Source organism: Pyrgilauda ruficollis, unplaced genomic scaffold (assembly GCF_017590135.1).
Source record: "Pyrgilauda ruficollis isolate IOZ18807 unplaced genomic scaffold, ASM1759013v1 scaffold80, whole genome shotgun sequence".
Classification (NCBI taxonomy): Eukaryota; Metazoa; Chordata; class Aves; order Passeriformes; family Passeridae; genus Pyrgilauda; species Pyrgilauda ruficollis.
Genome location: NW_024529933.1, coordinates 1472476 through 1493665, shown reverse-complemented (window position 1 = coordinate 1493665; position 21190 = coordinate 1472476). Strand labels below are relative to the sequence as shown.

The window sequence follows — 21190 nt, the reverse complement described above, 5'->3', positions numbered from 1 at the left end:
TTTGAGCTAATTACATTCTTTTCACGCCAAGTCTACCTGCACTCTTAAAATTAAGTGCTTTGCTACAGTAGAATCTATTGGATAAATGAATACATTACAGATCAACAAAACCAGCTGGCATAACAAGAGATTACACACCAGTAAAATAATTCAGAGCTGTATGCCCCAACAGAGGAAGATTTAGAAGCTATTGAGCTAGAAATGGAGAAAGGTTCTTTAGAATCAGGAGCATGTTTACATAAATATATGACTATTGCTTAGCACACTAACCCCATAAACCCAAATGGGACTGCTGGGCATATTGAGGAGGAGGGTGAAGATGGCAAAAATCACCTGGTTGGTGAATAAAGCAAGCAGATGGCATTGACAAGAGAGCAGACAGAAGTTGGAGAAAAATGCTGTTAACATGCAAAGCCAGGCTAGCTTAAAATTAGAAGCGTTGAAGTGAGAATTGTTTTATTTCTTTTAAGCAACACTGCACCACTGGTGTAATACATAAAATGGACTATGCCACTGTTTTTTCATATATAATATACCTTTAGGTCTTAAAGATGTCTCAAAAATCTCTTGATTCAATAAATATTTTAATCAAGTCATTGTTTTCTCAATTTCTCCCCAGAAAAGTATTTCTTATTACTAATAAAAATGTTTTATTACCTTTTATAGTTATTTAGCAAGTAGCTTTATTGGTGAGGTGACAGCTTGGCAAAACTGGCAGGTGGGGTGCTCTGTTCATGTATTGAGGAAGCACTCGGTCCCCAGGCTGCCTCCTCAGCAAAGCTCTAACTACCCAGCTTAGAAAAGAATCTTCATTTAAAAAAACCCCAACCAAAACCAAAAAAAAAAAAAAAAACCAAACAAAAACCCACCAACCAACCAAAACAAAACAAAAAAAAAACAAACAAACAAAAAAAAAGCAACAACAAAAAAAAAGAAACACCCCAAAAAACACAAAACCCAAACAAACAAAGAAAAAAACCCACTATGCCCAGGCCTGCCAGCAAACACAAAAAAATTACAAGCAAAACAAACATCAGAAAACCACCCACACCAAAACAAACCTCCTCAAACACAAGCAACTCTCCACCTCACTTATAAATTATTATTGAGCATATACAGGTGCATAATGCACAAACATAAGAAAAGCCATGTTGAAAAAGTTGCTAATTGAATTGTGGTAATGCTGCAAGCTAATCGAGATTGGATAAACAAGTACTAGTATACTCTCATGCTGAAAACAATACTTTTCCTAGGGCATATATCACTCATCTAATTTCTATGTTAATGTCTGCTGCTTCCATTGGAAACAGCTATTTTTATTTCATAATCTAAAAATCTGTGTTAATGTCACTGAGTTACAACAAACATTTTTTGTTTCCCAGACAAAATTAGCTTCTGAAATAACAATTGCTCTCTGGCTCTGCATGTGAAGCCAGAACCATTAAACCAATGCTGCAAAGTCAGTCATTAAACTGAGCATCAGAGAAAGAAGTATTCATACTCCATAACTTCAGAGGCTACAAGATGCTTGAGAGGTCTCACAGGGTTGCTTGGATGCTCAGAAAAGAAAATAACTCTCCGCAGAAAATAACATAGTTTCCCCTGCAACAGCTCACACTGTGCTCCACAGACTAAAGAAGCTCCAGAGAAAATTACCTCTAGAGAAAATTACCAACCTGCAGCACCTAAATTAAGGGTCAAACTAGGACAGAGAGGGTATCCTTCAGAATGGCACGACTCCAGGAGACATGTCTGATCACCTCCAGGAATGACAAGCAAGCAAGGGAAAAATGAGAGGTCTTCTTTTAGTGTTTTCTAAGGTGTGATATTGCTAGCACCAGGCAATACTCATGGTCTTGGAAATTTCAGTTCCTCGTATACCATCAGCTGCAGAATGAGAATGTCTCATAAATGTAAGGGCTACGGCCATGATTGCAGCACATCAGGAGAGGGGCAGAAGTTATCACCATCACATTGCTCACTTCAAAAGCCAAGAAAATTCTCAGAAGCATCAAAAGCAAGGAAAAACTTCAAACAACTACCCCTTCCTGTGTGCCCTATAGAAAAATTTCCTCCTAATGCCAAAGCTGCTGATCAGCTTAACACCAAGGACAGATGCAGGGTTACTATCACACCAGAAATTTTGCTGCTAAAACACCTTCAGAAGGAGCATGAAGACAAAAGTTCTTACAAAACCTTGTAAGTAACATCTCAGGATCACAAGGGTCTTTGCTTAAAGTAGTTGACATGGAAGATATTAAGTTAGTTGAATAATCATTAGCAAGACAGTAAAAGCAGATGGTCTGCACTGAAAAGTATCTCAAAGAGCAGAGTGGTTCTACAGCCTGCCACCATCAGTAGTACAGGGGTAACGTGTCTTTTCACTTGAGTAGAAGTTATTCATAAACCAGAAATATCCTCCAGATTTTATTAGTCAGATTGCACACCTGATCTGACTCTTTCAATGCCATATTTGAACCCACTACTTCTGTACCAACTAAGCCTCAAGGAATGCTGATAAAATGTACAGCAACTTTGAAGTTTTCAACACTTACAAGCAATTCTTTAGTGAAGATCTAAACATTTTGAATGAAGGGAACAGAATTATTTAAAACTATGTTATAAAGTATAAGTACCACACCAAGGAGTTGTCATATTCATAATTAAAATGCAGGCAATTATAGATCTATGAATGAAATGCAGTGTGACAGGAGAATATTATTTGCAATAATGCATCCTACCATGAGTTTTAAAATACCAGGGTATCAATGTATCTAATCAGAGTATGACAATATTTAAGCACACGGGAAGTTATGGCAGAATTCAGCTACAATAACTCAAGACCTGGTTGGAGGAGGGTGCTTTGACCAAAGTGACAGTGGTGGATGGCATCCCTGCCCATGGCAGGGGAGTTGGAACTAGGTGTTCTTTAAGTTTTCTTTTAATTCCAACCACTCTATGATTCTCTGATCTTAAGCAGAATTAGGGCTCATAAAACATATAGGTTTTTCAAAAGACACAGTAAGACAGTTTATAATCTGAAGTGATCAGCTCCTTGCAGAAACCTCATTTAAGAGACGATGCCTGCATCTGTCCAGCCCTTTCTAAGACATATCTAATGCACTGATTCAGCATTTGGAATTGATATGCCATCAGCATTTCAGTGCTGAATGCTTCTTACTGGTTGGAGGCAGCTAATAAAAAATATAAGAGCTTTGGTGTGGAGTGCCCAGAATTTGAGTGTCAGTGTTCACCACCTTCTCCTGCTAGAGTGCTCAGGGGAACTCTTAAGGAATACCTTATAAAATACTGCCTCATTCAAACCTTGTAGAGCTGATAATGGAGAAGAAACGATAAGAGAAGTTGACGTCATCAGATTTTTTGAGTTATTAAACTTAACGTGGACTATCATTAGCTTCCAGAACATTTCCAATCCTTTATTGCTGTTTTAGTCTTTGTATAATTCCTAGAGTCAGAAATTTAAATTACTGCTTTACATATTGAGAAGTTAAAAGCTGACCCTGATTAGAAGAGTACTTTTACACAGTTGGAGTCTTCTGAGCTGTTAAAGATCAGCATTACAGACAAGATAACAAAAGAAGCCCTTGGGGTTTATTTTTCACCAGTTTTACAAAAATCAATAACTTCTATTTCAATCACTCCAAAAGCTATGCCCTCAAAAAACTGGAGCCCATTCAGAACTACACTCTTTTCTCCATAAACAACAATTTGTTCATAAAAAGTTTATGACAAACTGACAGTAATATAACTTACCCAGAAATGTACAGAACTGGGTTTTTTTCTACTCTAGCCATGATCTTCAGCCTTGACCTGCAGATGAAAGGCGTGGGGAGAACCACAAAGAACTGCTTTGTGGATTTACTTCCCTTCTGAGAGGACTGTGAGAAACAGGCACCTAAGACACAGAGCAGTGAATTCATTTGGTATTTCCGAAGGGCCTGACAGTCCCATAGAACAATTTTAGGGATCCATGAAGAGAAGTTGCAAATCTCTGCACTTGAGCTTTTACAAAAACTTTACCTCTTTCCAACATTTTATCTGCTTTTAAAGTTACAGAAAGAAACAAAAAACACCTATAAAATACACATGCCAAACTGTCTACAGAGCTGAGAAATTAAATTACAAAACTAATAACATTTTGTTGGAATGACTGTGAGCTCACAGGTCTTTGATCTACAGACAATCTCAAGTCTCACCAAAGCTGCTGATGATTAAATATTTCCTTTGAAGATAAGCTGAGTGAAAGAAGCAATTAAATTTTTCTTCATGTATTTTATGCACCTGCAAGTAGTGGAAGTGGCAACTGAAAACCAAGAAAAAGTTAAACAGAAGCTAAACCTTGCAGGTTAGGGGGTTTTCTAGATGCTGGCCAAAAAAAGAAAAATCCAGAAATAAATGGTAAAACCACTTCTTCTATATTCACTGAAATATATTCACCTAGACATATTCATTGATCTATATTCACTATGTGTCACTTCTTCTATATTCACTGAATTCACTAAATATAGTGAATATATTCACGGAATATAGTGAATATATTCACTGAAATATTCATTCACTCCATTCACAGGGAATAGAAAAAGGTTCCTGAACTCGCTGAAGGAGCCCAAAGACTGCAGAAGAAGCATGATGAAAATATGACAGCAAAAAATAGATGCAGTTTTGAGGTTTCCTGCCTAAATCATAATATCCCTTGTGCTGAATAAAACAAAGACTCACCGATTTTTAATTTTTTTCCAAAATATATCTGTTTGCTTCCACTGCCCTAAAGAAACAGGTGTTAAACAAGGGTTCTCCACAGGTTCTCAGATTCAGAAAGGTCTTGGGCTTCTTATGGAACCTGAAGGCAATGGCACCAGTCTAGGCAGGTCGCAAGAGCTCTGCTGTGAGGCACTATTTCCATGAAAGACAACAAAATAAAGAGCCTGAGAGCTCAAAATACTCCCAAGAGACCAAGAAAACTGAGAGTGCAATCAAGAGCTCAACAGCACTGCGGAGCAGCAGCCAGGCACACGCACCTGTTCAGCATACTTCATACCTCACACAGTATCTTCAGCTATCTCATCTGGACAGGAAAACCTGCATAAGCAAATGTCCTCTTGTGGTTTGAGAGAGACACTTTTGAAGTCTGCTGGCCCTCTGGATAAGTCATGCCTCAACATCTATTTCTAGGATTGGACAAAGAGGTAGAAAACCCTTCAAAATATTTGGGGCTGTCCTTTAGTTACAAAAGCACTGCAACCCATGCAGATTTAGAGAACTGACACAGTCTTGATTGCATCTGTTTGCCTAACTTAACTAAATTTAACATGTAAAAAAATCAATCATTACTCAGGTGGCTAAAAATATGCATTATGAACGTTTACCTTTTAAGAATTTAAAAATTCAAACAACTGCACCAAAACACTGGTAAGAGAGAAGAAGGGGAAGGGAAGGCAAAAATAGCCACACATGCTTGCTAAAGGGAAAGAAAGGCTAAATTCTCACTTACACAGAAGTCCCTTCATACAACTCTGGAAGGATAAAGAGGCTTTCAAGCAGATGTAAATTACACTCAAGCTGCCTTTAAAGCCCCATTTTCACTCAGACTATTTTAAAGCTACTTTGATGCCAATTAGAGTCCAACCTGAATTGTTTATGTGGCACTAGTGCAGAGCTGAGAGTGCAGTTGATAGTTAGAGTGAAAGTATTCATACCCTAATGTTGAACTTTTGCTGCAAAACCATTTAACTCAGATTTACAAAAAAAAATTTTAACAAAATTAAAAAAAAAAAAAAAAAAAAAAAAAAAAAAAAAAAAAAAAGTACTTCCTTTATAAATGGTTCATAACCCCAAAGAACAGTCACTGATAAACTAAGCACCATCTGGCTCACATCATCACTTTTTTGCCTTCCTTTTCCCTTCCACCATTTTTATTTTTAAACCAAGACAACAATTTGTGTCATTCTCAGGAGTGATGCAGTGGAAGAAAATGTCTGTGATGAAGTGAGAAGACAAGGCAGGGAAAACTTCGGCTGACTAATGCAGTAATTTTATCAATACAGTAGCACTACCTTGGAATAAAGAGAATTCCAGATAAAATAATTAAGCAGTGGTTTATTTTTAATTTAAAACTAAATAGAACAGCAAAAAGGAAGCATTGTGGGCCACACTGTTCCTCCTCTCTGGCTTTGTGGACCATTCCCATCACAGGCACTCTTAGCACATTCCTTTCAGGATTTTGCCACTGCAACACTGGCTGCAGTGCCTTTTCCTGGCAATATCTAAGCAACACTTCATCAAAAAGCTAGGACTTCACAGGAGGACTACATCATCCAAAATTCAGTTCAAGAATATTTTTTCTAGCCAAGTTCTTCAGTGGGTGAAGTGATTGCCACTCTTATCTGACCATGAGCAACCTCCATCAGAAAAGAAAAAACAGAAGCAAAGTAGTTTGCAAGGTTACCCAGAGTTTCTGCTTGAAAACAAGCACTCTGATTCACGCAACATATTCCTCACACATACTTCCTCCAGAGGGGGAAAGGATAATGGCAGTGGACATCGTGAAACAAATATTTTTCTGTTTTCATCTATTACTTATCTAGATGTCCACATCTGCCAGACATCTCCCTCTCAGATGCCTGCTGACCCCTCAGACTGCCTGGATATGATGAGAGGGTAGATGTAGGCACCTTTTAAAGGTTTCATCCAGAAAGGACATCCCTCAGCCCTAGACCTGTGCTTTCACAGAATGCTTTCTCTTGACAGGGGGACCCTGGGTCTGCATCAATGCCAGCCTCTGCTGAACTGAGAAGCAAATGAGCCAACCCAGAGCAGATCCCCACGGCATCATTGGCTCAGCCACAGACACTTTCAAAACACTGTCCAGAAAGGCTTTCTTCCCAAAGTGGCTAATTAATCAAAATAAATACCTGCAGTCAGGAGTCTTCCTCCAACCCCTTCCATACTCTCTTTAATTTGCACAGAGAAAGCATTCCAAGACATCTCAATTTGTTGCTGGGTAAACAGCAGCATCACCATGAAGAATACAGCATCTCCTCTCTCTCTTTTGAAGGCCTCTGGTGTACAGAATAGCCATTTGGTTTTTTATCTGTATTTTTTTTTAATTCTACCAGCACTGAGATGTTTGGATTCATCTGCAGCACCCTGTTCACCCTTTTCATCAGTAGGGCAGACTGCTTCAAAACTCTAGAGAACATCCTTTTTCAGACTGTGACTCTCAAGATTAGTGGAGAGTGGCTCCAGAAAGAAGAAAGGAGGCGAAAAGAGTGAAGTCTGCATTCCCACACGCCACCATGGGCAACAGGAAATCCCATCTATTGGAGGTTCCAGGAAGCATTATTCCTTCTTTTTCTGCTATTTTCTGGGACTCCTGCAGCCATCTTCCTCCTTGCATGTGTTTAGATTTCCTCTCTGTAATGGAGCTGGAGCAAATTCCAGAGTGGACAGGGCATTCCGAGGCAGGAGCAGACACTGCATAGCAAAGCATTTTCCTGTGTGGGATGAAGCCACCACAGCCTTCCATGCACACACTTGATCAGCCCCTTCCTTATAACTCAGATAGCAGCTCTCTCTATTCAGAGGGATCTCCAGGGACAGAATTACACCTCCCACCTAAAACTTCCAGTTTGAGCCCATGCCAAGCAATCCCTGTGGAAATTTTTTTTCTAATAGAGACTAATTTAGAAGTCACCATTATAAACTCACTTTACTTCTAATGCACTCCTGGCTCTACACAAATCCCTCCTAAGTATACAATATCCAGGCTAGATGATTCCAAGTCATGGAGTGACTCCATGGCATGGAACCAGCATCTGGCAGAATCTGAAAGACCTTTGAGTCTTGCTATTTGTCTTTTCAAGCAGAAACCCCATCCTTTATCTTAATCTCTTGTATAATATTATTACTTTGTAATAACTAACTGTCTTCAAAATTGCTCCACTGAGTGTGTTTCCCTCTTGTCTTAATTTCTCATTTGTTCCCTATTCCCTCATGAATTTTGAATCTATTACACACAAAATGCCCAAAACCACAAACCCTAAATCACAGAAATTATGCTGATGCAGCAAAACCACATCTGCTGGAAGCAAACTAGGCAGAAAGCCCAATCTCGTTGGTTTTTAGAAAAATGAGTGGGAGAGCAGTGACATAAATATTTGAAACCTTTTGTCTCCCAATCAGAATACAACTCAGGTGTGTTAGGATTAAGCTCTGGTTGACTGCTACTTGAGGTGCATTAGTATAGCTACTTAAAACTGAATAATTCCATCAAAGGCAAGGTTTGAAGTCAGACACAAGATTATTGAGCAGCATCAGTTCTAAGTTGCCATGACATGAATAACACACCAATGTCCCTACACTATTAATAGCAACACTCAAGAATTTGCTGGGGTTTTTTTTTCAGAATACATGAAATGAAAATAGGTCATTTTAAGGTCATTTCGTTCAATTGCTCATGTGATGATGAAGAATCAACTCAAACATATAAGGTAAGCAAAGAATAGTAGAGAGAACCTAACTTTGGCCAGATGAAACTACAAATATGAATTTTTAATGCAGATTTCTGCAGGGTGGCTGTACATAGGAGTGGGCAAAACATGATCCAGTGTGCACACAAAATACAGTGCAACTCTGAAAGGTGCTGGGTGAATGAAGGGTTTGCTGGGTGAATGAAGGGTTTGGTAAACCTCAACCATTCACCTAACCACAACCAGACAACAAGTGTGCACTGGATAACCAGACAATGACTATGTAGGGGCAACACGATGTATTAGAAGTCTGCATTCCCATCACACAATGGATGCAATAACCTCCAACAGTGTCAGACCTCCTGGTCATATCACCAGGACTTTTTATACAGCAAAAATGTAGCAGGTGATACCCTTCACTAAAAGATGACTTGTCTGGCCCTCCATCATGACGTATACCAGGTCTTCCATGGGTCTGACACTTGCCTATTGTTGAGTCTCATCTAACCCCAAAACCCAAAGAGAACCACTTACTTCCAAGGCTGCAGGGCATGGAGCTGCAACAGGCAATACCTGACTGGACAGGTCCTTCTTCAGAGTCATCAACCCCCTGCCTAAACTGGTATGCTTTAAGATTTACTTGACTTGTATCATTTTGTCAGAGCATTTGAGGGTTAGGGGTTTTGTCTACTCCTTTTGTTTATTAAAAAAAAAGAAAGAAAAAAAAAAAGGCTGATGGATTTCACTCTTTAGTTATCTATTTCCTAGCTACCTGTACCAAGAACAAAGACACAAACCTTAAGAGGCATTGGGTATTTTTTCTTTTGAAATTTGGGATCTTCTAGCAGTGCTCTTTCCCTTTCTGTGCCAATTAAAATGGGCCTGTTTTGTAACTGATAAAGGTGCCTCTAACATGTGTCCACAACAAGGAGCATTGTGTGCAGTTACAATTGTTCAATAGATGCCCAGTCCCAGACAGATGGTGCTTTATCTTCACCCCCTTGTCAAGACAGCATAATGCATTGTCCTGTCAGGGATTAATGGAAGTGCCACTCACATTAGAGGCTAATTCTGGTACAAGTCTGTTAGAACACTACAGATGCTACAGCTACTGCTTCCCACTATGATTGTACCACTCTGTCCACACTGGAGCAGAAGCAGGACATTCAGAAACCAAGGCAAGAGCACAGTGCAAAAATATACACAGAATGCAACCTTGTGGTTGAAAGAGTCATTTAAAAAGCAAGAAGAGGATGATAATAAAAACCTCCACAGAGAAACAGTAGAAGAAAAAGTGACAACTGAATATTAAAGCAGACAAAACAAAGATCAAGAAGCAAGAGGGAGGTTAAAACAAAAGATCCAACACAACAGAGAAAGAGCCTTTTCTCAGTAATGATCAACACATAACATCATCAGAAAATCAGCACTAGAATGGTGTCCATAGTAGGGAAGAAGAGCTGTAATACAGGGCAGAATGTAGGTACAGTGAAGGTACATTATCTTCCCTCACTATGTAGCCCAAAGCATTATTGCCTTATTAAAAAAAAAAAAGTAAATATTTAACATTGAATAGGTACACAGTTGAGTACTGATTATTAATGAACATATAAGTCTCAAAACTGATTTCAAGATACGTACTCCAAGAACAATATGCCAGGAGACATCTGCGTAAACACTATAAAAGACAGGCAATTTAGAGATAAGTTTTTGGCACTCTCATGGACCCTCTTTTTTGTTTAGATAAGAGATTTGAGATCTAAGGCTAATTTGAGATGCCTCCACACATGCAGTCGAACCTTCTAGACTCTAAAGAGCTTATGCTGCAGCACTTTTATCACATTTTCATTTTTGTACTGTGCCCATTTACCATGGTCTGTAGCTGGCGTAGTGGGATAGAGGAAATCCAAGTATTGGACCCTTCTTTCTGAAAAGTCCCTGGAGAATGGGAAATCTTTTGTGCTTGAGAGAAGCTCCTACATATTTATAGGGTTAACAAATCTAGTTAGAAACTCCATGGTCACAAAACTCTTAATAACTGGCACTATCATGTCACTAATTGGTCAAGGCCTTTCACTCTGCATTTCAGAAGAGGTTGTTTGTGAGATAAAGGAAAAAAAGGCAAGGAAGAAGAGGCTATTCAGAGATGTTGATCAAACCTGAAAAGCCAAACCATGGCAGCAGATGGTAGATGGCAAACAGGAAGTTTTTGTCAAAAACTCAAATAGAATAAAAATAGTGGATAGAAGAAAAGCATTCTGACAGCATCAAAGACCAGCCTTTAAAGATACACAAGGAAATGCATATACACCGTCTGCAGCTCCACTAATAGATAAAGATGAAGCAATACAGTAAATGCAAGGGAAATTAAATAGCAAGAACAGCTCATCACTAACAAGTTTATGCACTGAGATGCAGCTTGAGTCCAGGTCCTGAAATAGTATATTAGACTATAATGATTTCAAATCTCTTCTGAGAGCTGGAGACGTGAGGTATACTGTTAACTTCTCACAGTCCTATACTGAATATTAGAATCTGTGGTCATGGTAAAAAGCAGATAAACTATTAAACAGGAAAACTCCATCTGGTTCACAAAATCAATGAGCTGTAAATCATAAAAATCTAATAGGGCACACCAGGAAATTAAGCCTGTATGCTTCTGCCAGTCTCATATTTTTATTTGTCACAGGATCTGCTGCGACCAGACACTAGGAATGGACTAGATGGGCCAGATATACCTTTGATCTTGCATGTTTGTTCACTTTTATGGCTTTCTTTACAACTTTTGTTACTGAGAAAGGACTCACCAAGGAGATGGAACAGAGTTTATTAATGACAATATGTTTGACATCCATTATAGTGAACTAAAAACCTTGGCTGAGCCAAGAACAATGTAGGTTGATACCTAACTTGTCACTCCACACTCCAACTGAACATAGTTCAGTGACACACTTCCAGGGTCAGACCTTCTTACACCTCCATTTGCAGCAGTCCTTACTATTCCCATCCGGACATTTCTTGAGTAATGCTTATGGTATTGGCCAGAAAACGTTCTGATTGTGTGACTGCATACAAATTGGATGCCAGAAGAAAACAGATATTTCTTTTTTGGACCAAAAGAGTATTCCCAGTTCAGAGCCACACGATGAACTTTCTCTTCTAGTCAGTCTCCCTTTTTTTGTTCCTCATTCCTTATGCAACTCTGGCAGTGCAATTACCACGCCTTCACAGTATGTCTCTGGATTTCAGTACCAGTGCTGCCATATATTGATATACTGTAGATGGACTTAAGTTTGCCACTTAAACAGCTGGTCATCACAAAGTCCCTCTTTAGGCCACAGGGAAAGAACAGATCCTTCAAGTCTCCCTCACAGCAAGCATATTGCCATAACCTGCAACTCCTGCTACTCAAGCCGTGAGATTTTTCCATGTAGATGAGCCTAGCTGCCCTAAATTCCATACTGTCCTACTAAACTGACTTTACTGGTAACCCAAGATAATGTGTGTTTAAGCTTTTAAAACACAATGCATTCTCTTCACAGTGACAAAGATGCTGTCCTGTGAGAGTCACAAAAGATGTGCTTATCTTTACAAAAACATGTAGTGTTCTTTAGACCACACATTTTCCACAGGTGACGCTCTATTCAGGTGGATGAATAAACTGTAAACTCTAGAAATAGTTCCATTTGATTAAGCAAGATTCATTTTACAAATAACTCAACAGTTTTGTCAGTCCCAATTAAACTAACTAAATGATCAAACACTTAATGTCTAGGGGTGAACAAAGTTTCATCAACACCAAAGTTTCATTTTTATAAAAAAATATCTTTCTCCACCACAACTGTGTTAAAACAGAGCTTATTCACTAGTCTTTGGTCTCATTTTTAATATGCTGTAAGTATCTATAAAACAGATCTTACCTTGATCTTCTGAAGAAACCGGTGACCTGGAATAAAACAACAAAACCCAGTCAATCTTGGGTAAAAGAAAGGTCACAAATAAAGTTTAGTCTCATTCTGGGGAATAGGATATGGAGTAATTTAAAATTTTTATTCTTTATTCTTTAGAAGAGAGGACTGAAAGGCATCTGACAAAAAAAAAAAAAAAAAAAAAAAGGGACTAGAGCTGAACAGGTCATCTAGCAGCAGATTCTACAGACCAGAGTGACCATATGGAGCCATCTTTGGAGGGCTGCTGCAAAGACTGTCTGTAGAAACTTGGCAGAAACTCACCTGCTACTGCCACTGCCGGGAGAAAACCCCACAGCTAGGGGTAGTCAAGGAAATTACATCTTGGTAGGAACTCACAGTCATTACAGTGGTCATTTTTTTGCCATAAATAAATGTAGTGGTTAGCATAAAACAGTAATCATAATTAATAACAACACATGCCATCTTCACAAAAGTGACACAACAGATAAAAAAAAAAATGTCTGCACAGATGTAAGTACAGAAAAAAGCAACATACCAGCTGCAACACAAGAGTTATGGGATACGCTAACCAGTGGACTAGGACTCTGATAGAGCCCCAAAAGAGGGAAGGGTTATGAAACACAAGTGACCTCTCAGCGTCGCTGCTGACAAAGAGAAGAACCTCAGTGAATTCCAGGGATTTGTGTCACGGTTCCCATCACTAAGGATTACACTCCTGATGGTTTTGGTCACCACCCAGAACAAAAGAACCTGGAAGTACTGGCCCTCCATTTTTCCCTTTGCTGCAGTAACGTGGCTTAGCAAAACTGAGGCTAACCATGGAGCTGAATCTGGGATGTGCCTTCATTACTCAGACCAGACTGACAGCACAGAGTCCAGAGGACTGGACCATTCCTCAGCACTTCCCCAGCACAGGTTTCAATTGAATACACAGTCTTCCCACCCAATGAGTTTGTTCCTGCAGAGAGTGGAGCAACCCATGTTTCCTTTCCAAGATATTTAATTTCACAACAATGTACAAAAATAATAAATTAGAAAAGATTTTAAAATGTTAGTGTTGCCAGCAAAGAGATCAAAGCCAACATAAGAAAAGCAGCCACAGAGGGGTGAAGGGAAAAGAAGGAACAAAGGGGGAAAGCACACATGTATATTTAACTGAGTCAGCAGGGGCTGAGGGCTGGAGTGGGGAAAAGAAGTGAAGCAACCCTGGGTTAGAGGAATAAAGGAGATGAGGAAGAAGCCATGATCTCATTTCATAACAAGGGTTTGAAAATTAAGGTTGAAGGATTATAGAACATCAGAAGCAGATATGCAGATATGTAGATGCAAACAGGAAAAATTGAAAGAAAAGAAGGAAGCTTTCCTGCCAAAGTATGTAAATTTTTTTGCTGCAAAATAGAGAGAGATTTGCAAATAAAGAGAGGAAAGAGTTGCAGCACAGCTGGAGCAATGGTCACTGTGAAAGGAAAAAAATTTGATTGCCTAATTAGGATTCTGGCTGCACAAGAAGCCAATGTGTCTGTATGGATCAGAATTAATTAATCCTCTACTCCCATTAAAGGCTCTGATTGTTTCTGAACATCCTAAGCATGTATCCTGCTCTGCTGCCAGCCATGCCAGCTCTGCCCTCACCCTTCAGCCATGTGTGTGGAATACAGCAGGAATGCAGATAACCCAAAGGATTTAGCAGGCTCCACTAGAGCTGTCCTGCTTTGACCAATTAGTTACAGACTTTTCCCCTCAACTCCTAGCAGAACCCCTTCTGAAGATCAAAACCCACTGCATTTTCTACAAGGTTAAACAAATCAGAATGGGTCATATCAAGAGGTGAAAGTTTTTTAGATACTTGAAAATATTTTTACACGCAAGAGTCATGCAAGGTTCCTTGGCTCACATGTTCTGACTCTCCATCCATTACCAATGCAGTATTCCACTGCATCAGCAGAATTTATTCCTTTGTTTTGCTCCTTAATTGCCCAGTTTCATCACCTTTCAGTTCTTTATTTGAAACAATAAAATAAACAATACAGATTATCCTATAATTTGTCTCTTCTTTATGCTTGGTTAAACAGACGTCATTAGTTCCTTAAAGCATCAACAACAGAAGAGATGTTATTACAATATCAATGCCTTCTCAATTAAAACATTGATTGAAGGGGAGGATGAAAAATATGTTTATTCATATTTTGTGTGCCTAAAATTTTTCATATTTTTCAAATTATTACTGCCTTTTTGCTTTGTTGCCTGTCTCAAATACAATGTTTGTAAGAAATTTAACATTACACCGATGCTACTAGCAATGCTTTCATTTGAAAGGATCCGTCAAGTAACTGTAGCCTGGCATCCTGAGAAAATAAGGTTTATGTAATTTTATTTATATAGTTTCATCAGGTATATATCAGTATCTTGATGTGTACACATGCACCTCTCTGTCTCACTCTGATAAACTCTGGGCTTGTTGGCTCATTTCATCCCTTGTTAATTGACAGAGAGTCAGTTCCTGCTTTCACACACCAGGAAAAAAAATAGCATAAGCTCAACTTTTCTATGTAGCAGCAAAGCCACAAAGGAAGGTTTTGAATATCCCAGCCACAGGAAAAGCCTCAATGAGAGCTTCCACCACTGGAGATACCAAAGGCTCAACCACAATAAACTGGGCTTCCTTTGTTCCACTACTGACATGAAGAATTTTGGCAGAGTGGAGAAGACTTTCAGCATCCTCCTACAATTCCAGGCCATACAATTTAGCAAGGGGGAGGCAGGCTTTCATAACTGCTCAAGTCCTCTCCTAACTACACCAAGGGGAGTCTTGTTTCTAGCTGTGATGAAAGGAAGTGAGGCTGCAGAAACCCCCACACTAAATAGAATAGGGCATTTTGTGCACTGACCGGGCCACCCCATGCTTACGGCAAGCTCTAAGGGAGGAAAGAGAGAAAACCTAATGACCTGCTCTAAACCACATCCACTCACTCCACAGCCACAGGGGCTTTCCTGAGAGGACCAAAAAAATCCAGTAGATGCTCATATTTCCGGTCACACATCTTTCTCTCAGGTCTGTAAGAAGTGTGAGAGACAGACTGTGGCAGCACTGGTCATCAGACAGGTGTTCCAAGAAGGGAGGATTCTCATCTGCTAACATTCACACAGGAACCATCTGTCTAGTGCCTGTCAGCTACCCTCCCAATATGATCCTGGCTATGTGTTTCACTGTCATAAAGAAGCCAGTTATCATCTTCACAGCCTCCATGCCTTAAAAAAAAAATTAGAGACAAGTCAGACATACTTCAGGAAAACTAATATACTGTCAAGATCTGCGGTCTCACCTGGGTCAAAACACTTTGCCAAATGACATCTTGAAGAGATTTTCATTTGGTTAAATAAAACAGAAAAAATCTTCAGGAAAAGGTTCAGGCACCACAATATCCTGTTCTTGGCCATTTCAGAATGGAATAACTTTTTTCTTTATATGTGTTTATATATATATACATCAACTGGGTTTTTCTTCTGGTTTTATCTTGGTGTAAAATTAACTTGTAGAAAGAAAGGGTCATCATCTCCCCAAGAGAGTAAAGGCAGGCCAGATTATCTGTGACTGACTACATTTCCAGAGCCATGACATTCAATTGTCTTTTCTACCAACAGTGATATTTATTTTCCCATGCATCAATGAAACTGTGGAGCCTGATTTCACATATTTTCACCAAAGGCTTTAATCTGACTTTCTCCCTGCTCTGGTTTTGCAAACAGCTATTGTTGTAGCAGATAGTTTGAGCAAAGACATATTTCTGTGATAGGAAAGAGGATCAGAAGGGAGGAGGAGGAAAAGCACATTGTCAAGAAAGGTCTTATCATCTCTGTTTGCTCATTGACTGAGCTGTTCATTGACCTCCTTTCTTACAGGTCCTGCAGCAGTCTTCTCCTGTTGCAGAGTAGCAAACTCAACCCAGAGGGATAACAGAACTTGCAAGCCTCAGCCTGCAAGGGGAAGCTGTGCAAGGTCTGTTCCACCACCCCTTACACAAGCAAAACAGTACCCTTTGGGCTTAGCACAAAATCCTCAAGCATCTTCCAGAAATCAAGGTGCATATCTTTAGAAATGCATACAAAAGGCCATAAAATGGTGTAAAAAAAAGCCTGATCATGCATAATTAGATGCATCCAGCAAATTGGAGTACTTACAATATTGAAGGCATGAGACCTGCCCACCTGAAACCACAACAAGCCTCCAAGTTCACTGTCTGATCCAAAGCTCACTGGAATTTTCCCACTCACTCTTGAAGGGTTTGGATGAATTGCTGCAGAAATCTAATCCTCAGTATAGACAAGGCAACCTTCAGTATCATACAAACCTCTCTCAAAGAGCCAAACAGTCACAGCTGTTTCCAAGTGCACAGTCCAATGTGCAAGCACTAGGTTTGGTCAGACTAGATGGGTGGAAGAAGGAATATTCATTTCTAAGGAGGAAGTGCAGGGAATATCACAATTTTCAGCCTTGTCAGCTGAGACTTAGGAACCTAGAGATATACAGCCAGACTCCAGGAAATTAATTCTAACAAAATTTCAGTGAAAGAGTACATTATTCATGAAGACAAAAGCCTCTGGAGAAACAAATTTGGAGCTGATGTAAAGCAGCTATTTTAATCAATAAACCTGTAGCAGAAACTATCTGCACCAGACCTGTTTAAAACCAGCCATTTAATATTTAAAGGCCAAATAACAATCTCTATGCAGCAATTCTACTGGGGTTTATGACCATTCCACTTTTTTTCCTGCTTAAGGAATGTATTTCTGCAAACTTTTTAATTCAGTCTGACAACAGCTGCCTGTGATGAGGGGAGAGCAAGAGCTGTCAAATTAAACGTATTCCTGCTCATTTTGCAAGTGCATCTCTTCAAAACCAAAAGTGGCATCCCTGTTGGGATTCATTCACATATCCTCCGACTGCAAATGAAGAAAAATTTTAGCACATCAAGTATGTTTAAAACATAGGTGAGGAAATCCTCTCATTCAGCAATTTGTATCAATACCCCTGTAACTGCAAGTCCCCTGCAGTCCCAGCTGCAAGCAGTACATAATTTTATTGGTAGAAAGGCAGAAATGCTTGCTTTCCTGGTCCCTGAGCAGATAATGCTCAGTCTGGGCATGGCACTTGATGAAAAAATAAAAGCCTAAGAATTTCTGAGAGCTTCCCCACACTTTCACTTTGACCCTATACATTCCCATCAGAGGCTGGAGAAGTATAGCAAGTTAGCAAGTTCAGCAAAGGCAAATGCATAGTCCTGCACTTCAGGAAGAGTAAACCCATGCAAAAAGACAGGCTGAGGGTTTAACACCTGAGAAGAAGCTTTTCAGAAAGGATGCCTGATGCTATTCTGATGCTTTTCAGAAAGGATGCAGAGTACAAGTTGAAAATCTGTCAGCAGAGCTCCCTGCAATGGAAAGGGCCAAAGACACACTGAGCTGTATTTGCTAGAGCAGAGCAATAAAGTAGGTGGAAGTGAGTTTTGACCCTCTACTTCACGCTTGGGAGACTTGAGAACAAGACAGACGTTTACAAACTGGACTGAGTTCCAGAAAGGGCTGCAGATATGCTGTGGGCATCGGGGGACAGGCTATGGAATCTGGGTTTGTTCAGTAAGAAGAGAAGGTTTGGGTAAAATCTAATTGCTGCCTTCAACTACTTAGCAGGAAAGGATAGAGAAAACAGAGTCTGCATGAAGAAAGAAGCAACAGTCACAAGCTGGCACATGGGATTTCAGATGGGATGTTAAGGAAAAAAATGCCTATCCACATGGATGATCAAAGAGAAGAACAAGTTGTGTAAAGAGATTGTTGAATCTCCAGTTTTGCAGATATTCAAAACTCATCTGGAAAAGGCTCTGAACTTCATCTAGCTGGATCTATCCTGAAGATTTGTATTAGATGACCTTCAGGGTTCTTCCCAACCCAAGTTTTTCTGCAATTCTCAAAATCTCTCTACAAAGCTTTCTGATTTTACTACCCCATTTTCCTGTCATTCTTTTCTCCCAAATATTTCTCGTAGACAATGACCATACTGCCTCACACACATGGGAAAATGCTGACCAGCAAAGCCCCCTGAGTCTGAGAAATTCCAATCACGTTATTTATTATTTTGCAGAAATCTGTTCGTAACCAAACAGAAATCTGTTTGTAATGTCCTGTAACCTGCAACGACCATCTACAGACAAACACTAGAGATCTTATCTTTCCTTAATCCTGCTAAAGGACAAGATCAGTGTTCCTTCCAGCATCTCTGTAACTTCTGATGCCTCACATTGTAGCTTTTATATTTTTCAGATTCTGTACTGCTTTAGAGTGTACTTCTGAGTTTCATATTAAGGAATGGTAAGCTCTCTTCACAGAGTAGGTAGACAAAATAATTCCTTTCCTAGCTTAGGACCAAGGACAACTGATCAAAATCTTAGGCCCAAGAACATAAACAATGTGGATTGAAGAGGGAAAAACAAGAAGGATGGGACTTCATATCTTAAAGGTGTAACTGGACAATTAACTCCAATATGGTAATGGACCAGAACTTATAAAAATGTTAGACCCCCCCCCCCGCCCCCCCGACTGGTTGTCCATTTTTGTGACCATTTTGGGTTCATATTTGGTGTAGCCCTGGCTGGGCTCTTGTGCTGCCCAAGATGTACCTATTGAGACCTCCTAATAAATACCTACTTTATTTTTTAGCTCCATCTAGTCTCTGTTCTAGGTCAGCCTTCACAAGGCATCACTTCCTTCAGCAGTCTCCATCTCCACCTGCACAGCAGTCACTGCCTCAGGCTGTTCATGTCAGTCCAACATACAGGAAAGTAATTGGTGCTTCTTAGGGAAACCAGGGCAACTCAGATGTGTTCCATGCTGGTTCTCAGGCATGTCAGTGTCCCCTATATTGTCACATGCCTTTTTGCACTACTGCTTAACTTTTTATCTCTTACCTTTCCTCTGTCCACTGTGGAATGTTTTAATAAAGACTTGTAAGACCACAATGTAGCTATACCTGAAGCTGTACTGACACCCAGAGGAGTCGTCTAGGAATTACTGCTTAAAAAGGGAATAGAAGATTTTATTGCAAAATCAGTTATAAACTCCAACATGCCTATCATTAATTTTTTTAAAGGAGAAAAAGGATAGAAAAATGTTCTATAAAATTTATATTGGATAAGATAGTTCCACCGCAAAACATGACCTGAGCAAGCTGGCTTGGTATTTACTTGAAAAAGAAGGTATTTCCAAATGAGCAGCAAGATCACTGTAGAATAATCACAGTTTTGTTTGGATTAATTTTTTTTGTTTTGTCTTTTCATAAATACTTGGCCTTTCTTTCTCTTATCATCACATGACACTAAAATATCTCAGTGGAATACAAGAGAATTATTTTTAAGAGGGTCCTATCCCAGCTTCTTTGAAATGCTCTTCTTCCATTTCCAGACTAATTAAATCTTCAAATCCTCACTGACCTATGGAAAATGAGATCTAAGGACATTATGAAATGTTTTAGTGAAACAACAACCTGGATGTCAAGGGATTGGATGTTGTTTGACACAGGTCACTGTGTTAAGAAGACCTAGAACAGGAGCTAAAGTGGCTACATTTATGCATTTCCTCATCATTCTACATGAGAATAAAGGCATATCTATTAGGTAACAAAACATCTGGCTTTTCCTCAACAACAAATAGGTGCATTTTTACTTCTTCCAAGAAAATATTAAAGCAGAGGTCACTTTGTTGGGACTTCAGCTTTATTTAACCCAGAGAAAGAAATTATTTTGCTAAGCACAATGCCATGGCAGCCCCATTTTGAGCACATCAGGTGTAACCTGCTTCATAAGACACAGCTTCACTTGGCCCTCAGGCTAGATGGAGGTGAAGCACATCAGCTGCTTTGTGTCTTGAGATACTACCCAAATAATTTTAGGCCACTTTGGGTTTCTAAACAATCCAGAAGCTACCCTAAATGGTGTGTTTGTTACAACAATGCAAACCCGTCACTTTTGAGAAACAGCATTTTGTTCCTGAAACACATTAATCCCTCAGAAACAGATTCTTGCAATTATGTTAAAAAAGTCACCTGATTTTCACAAGTGCTAAGCACTAAGAAACCCTCACTTACCTACCATCTTTTAAAAAATAATCTAAAAATTAAAAAAATTACCTTAGCTAATATGCATAACACAGAGATCCTAGGTAGACCAGAACTGCTGAGCTGTTTACACTCCTGCTATAGACTAATTGATGGAGAAAGAACTTCCTGTTGGGAGTTTCAGATATTATTTTTGTGCTGCACTTTTAGATATCTGGCACAGAAACAGGAATCTAGGAGTCAGGGTTACAGTGGTTCCAAGCCACCCCTGGCTCTCTGATTTCAACTCCTGGCATAATTTAGTCAGGTCCATCTGTCCCTGCTTGCTCATGGGCATCAGCACTGCCAGAACCTCAGCAAGGCTCTCTGTTATGGCCCTGCTCCCCATGTATTTCCCTGCCTTGCAGACACCTCTGTGCCAGCACTGCTAAACACTCTCTGTCTCAGCTACCAAGACAAAGGTGTGGGTTTTAGTGGGCCTTTCCTAGTGCAGAGGAGCAGCAGGCAAGCAAGGACAGACTGAATGTTTTTAAGCTTTCAAAAGTGTCTCTGCTCACCCAAGTCCTTTGGCAGGCGTGTGAAAGAGGCACTGTACCTCCTACACCCTGATATATAAGCCCAGAGCCAGGGGACTCAGGCACTCACATTAGACATGGAAGGGA

At 39.7% G+C, this 21190-nt stretch overlaps 1 protein-coding gene across 2 annotated transcripts in view; it reads right to left on the bottom strand.

Moving 5' to 3' along the window:
- Positions 1-21190, bottom strand: part of DGKI (diacylglycerol kinase iota) — a 99463-nt gene that overhangs the window by 14396 nt on the left and 63877 nt on the right. For both annotated transcript variants that reach the window (XM_041487495.1, XM_041487497.1), the window contains one exon: positions 12410-12435. In XM_041487495.1, coding sequence (XP_041343429.1) covers positions 12410-12435 — 26 coding nt within the window. The remainder of the gene's footprint in view (positions 1-12409; positions 12436-21190) is intronic.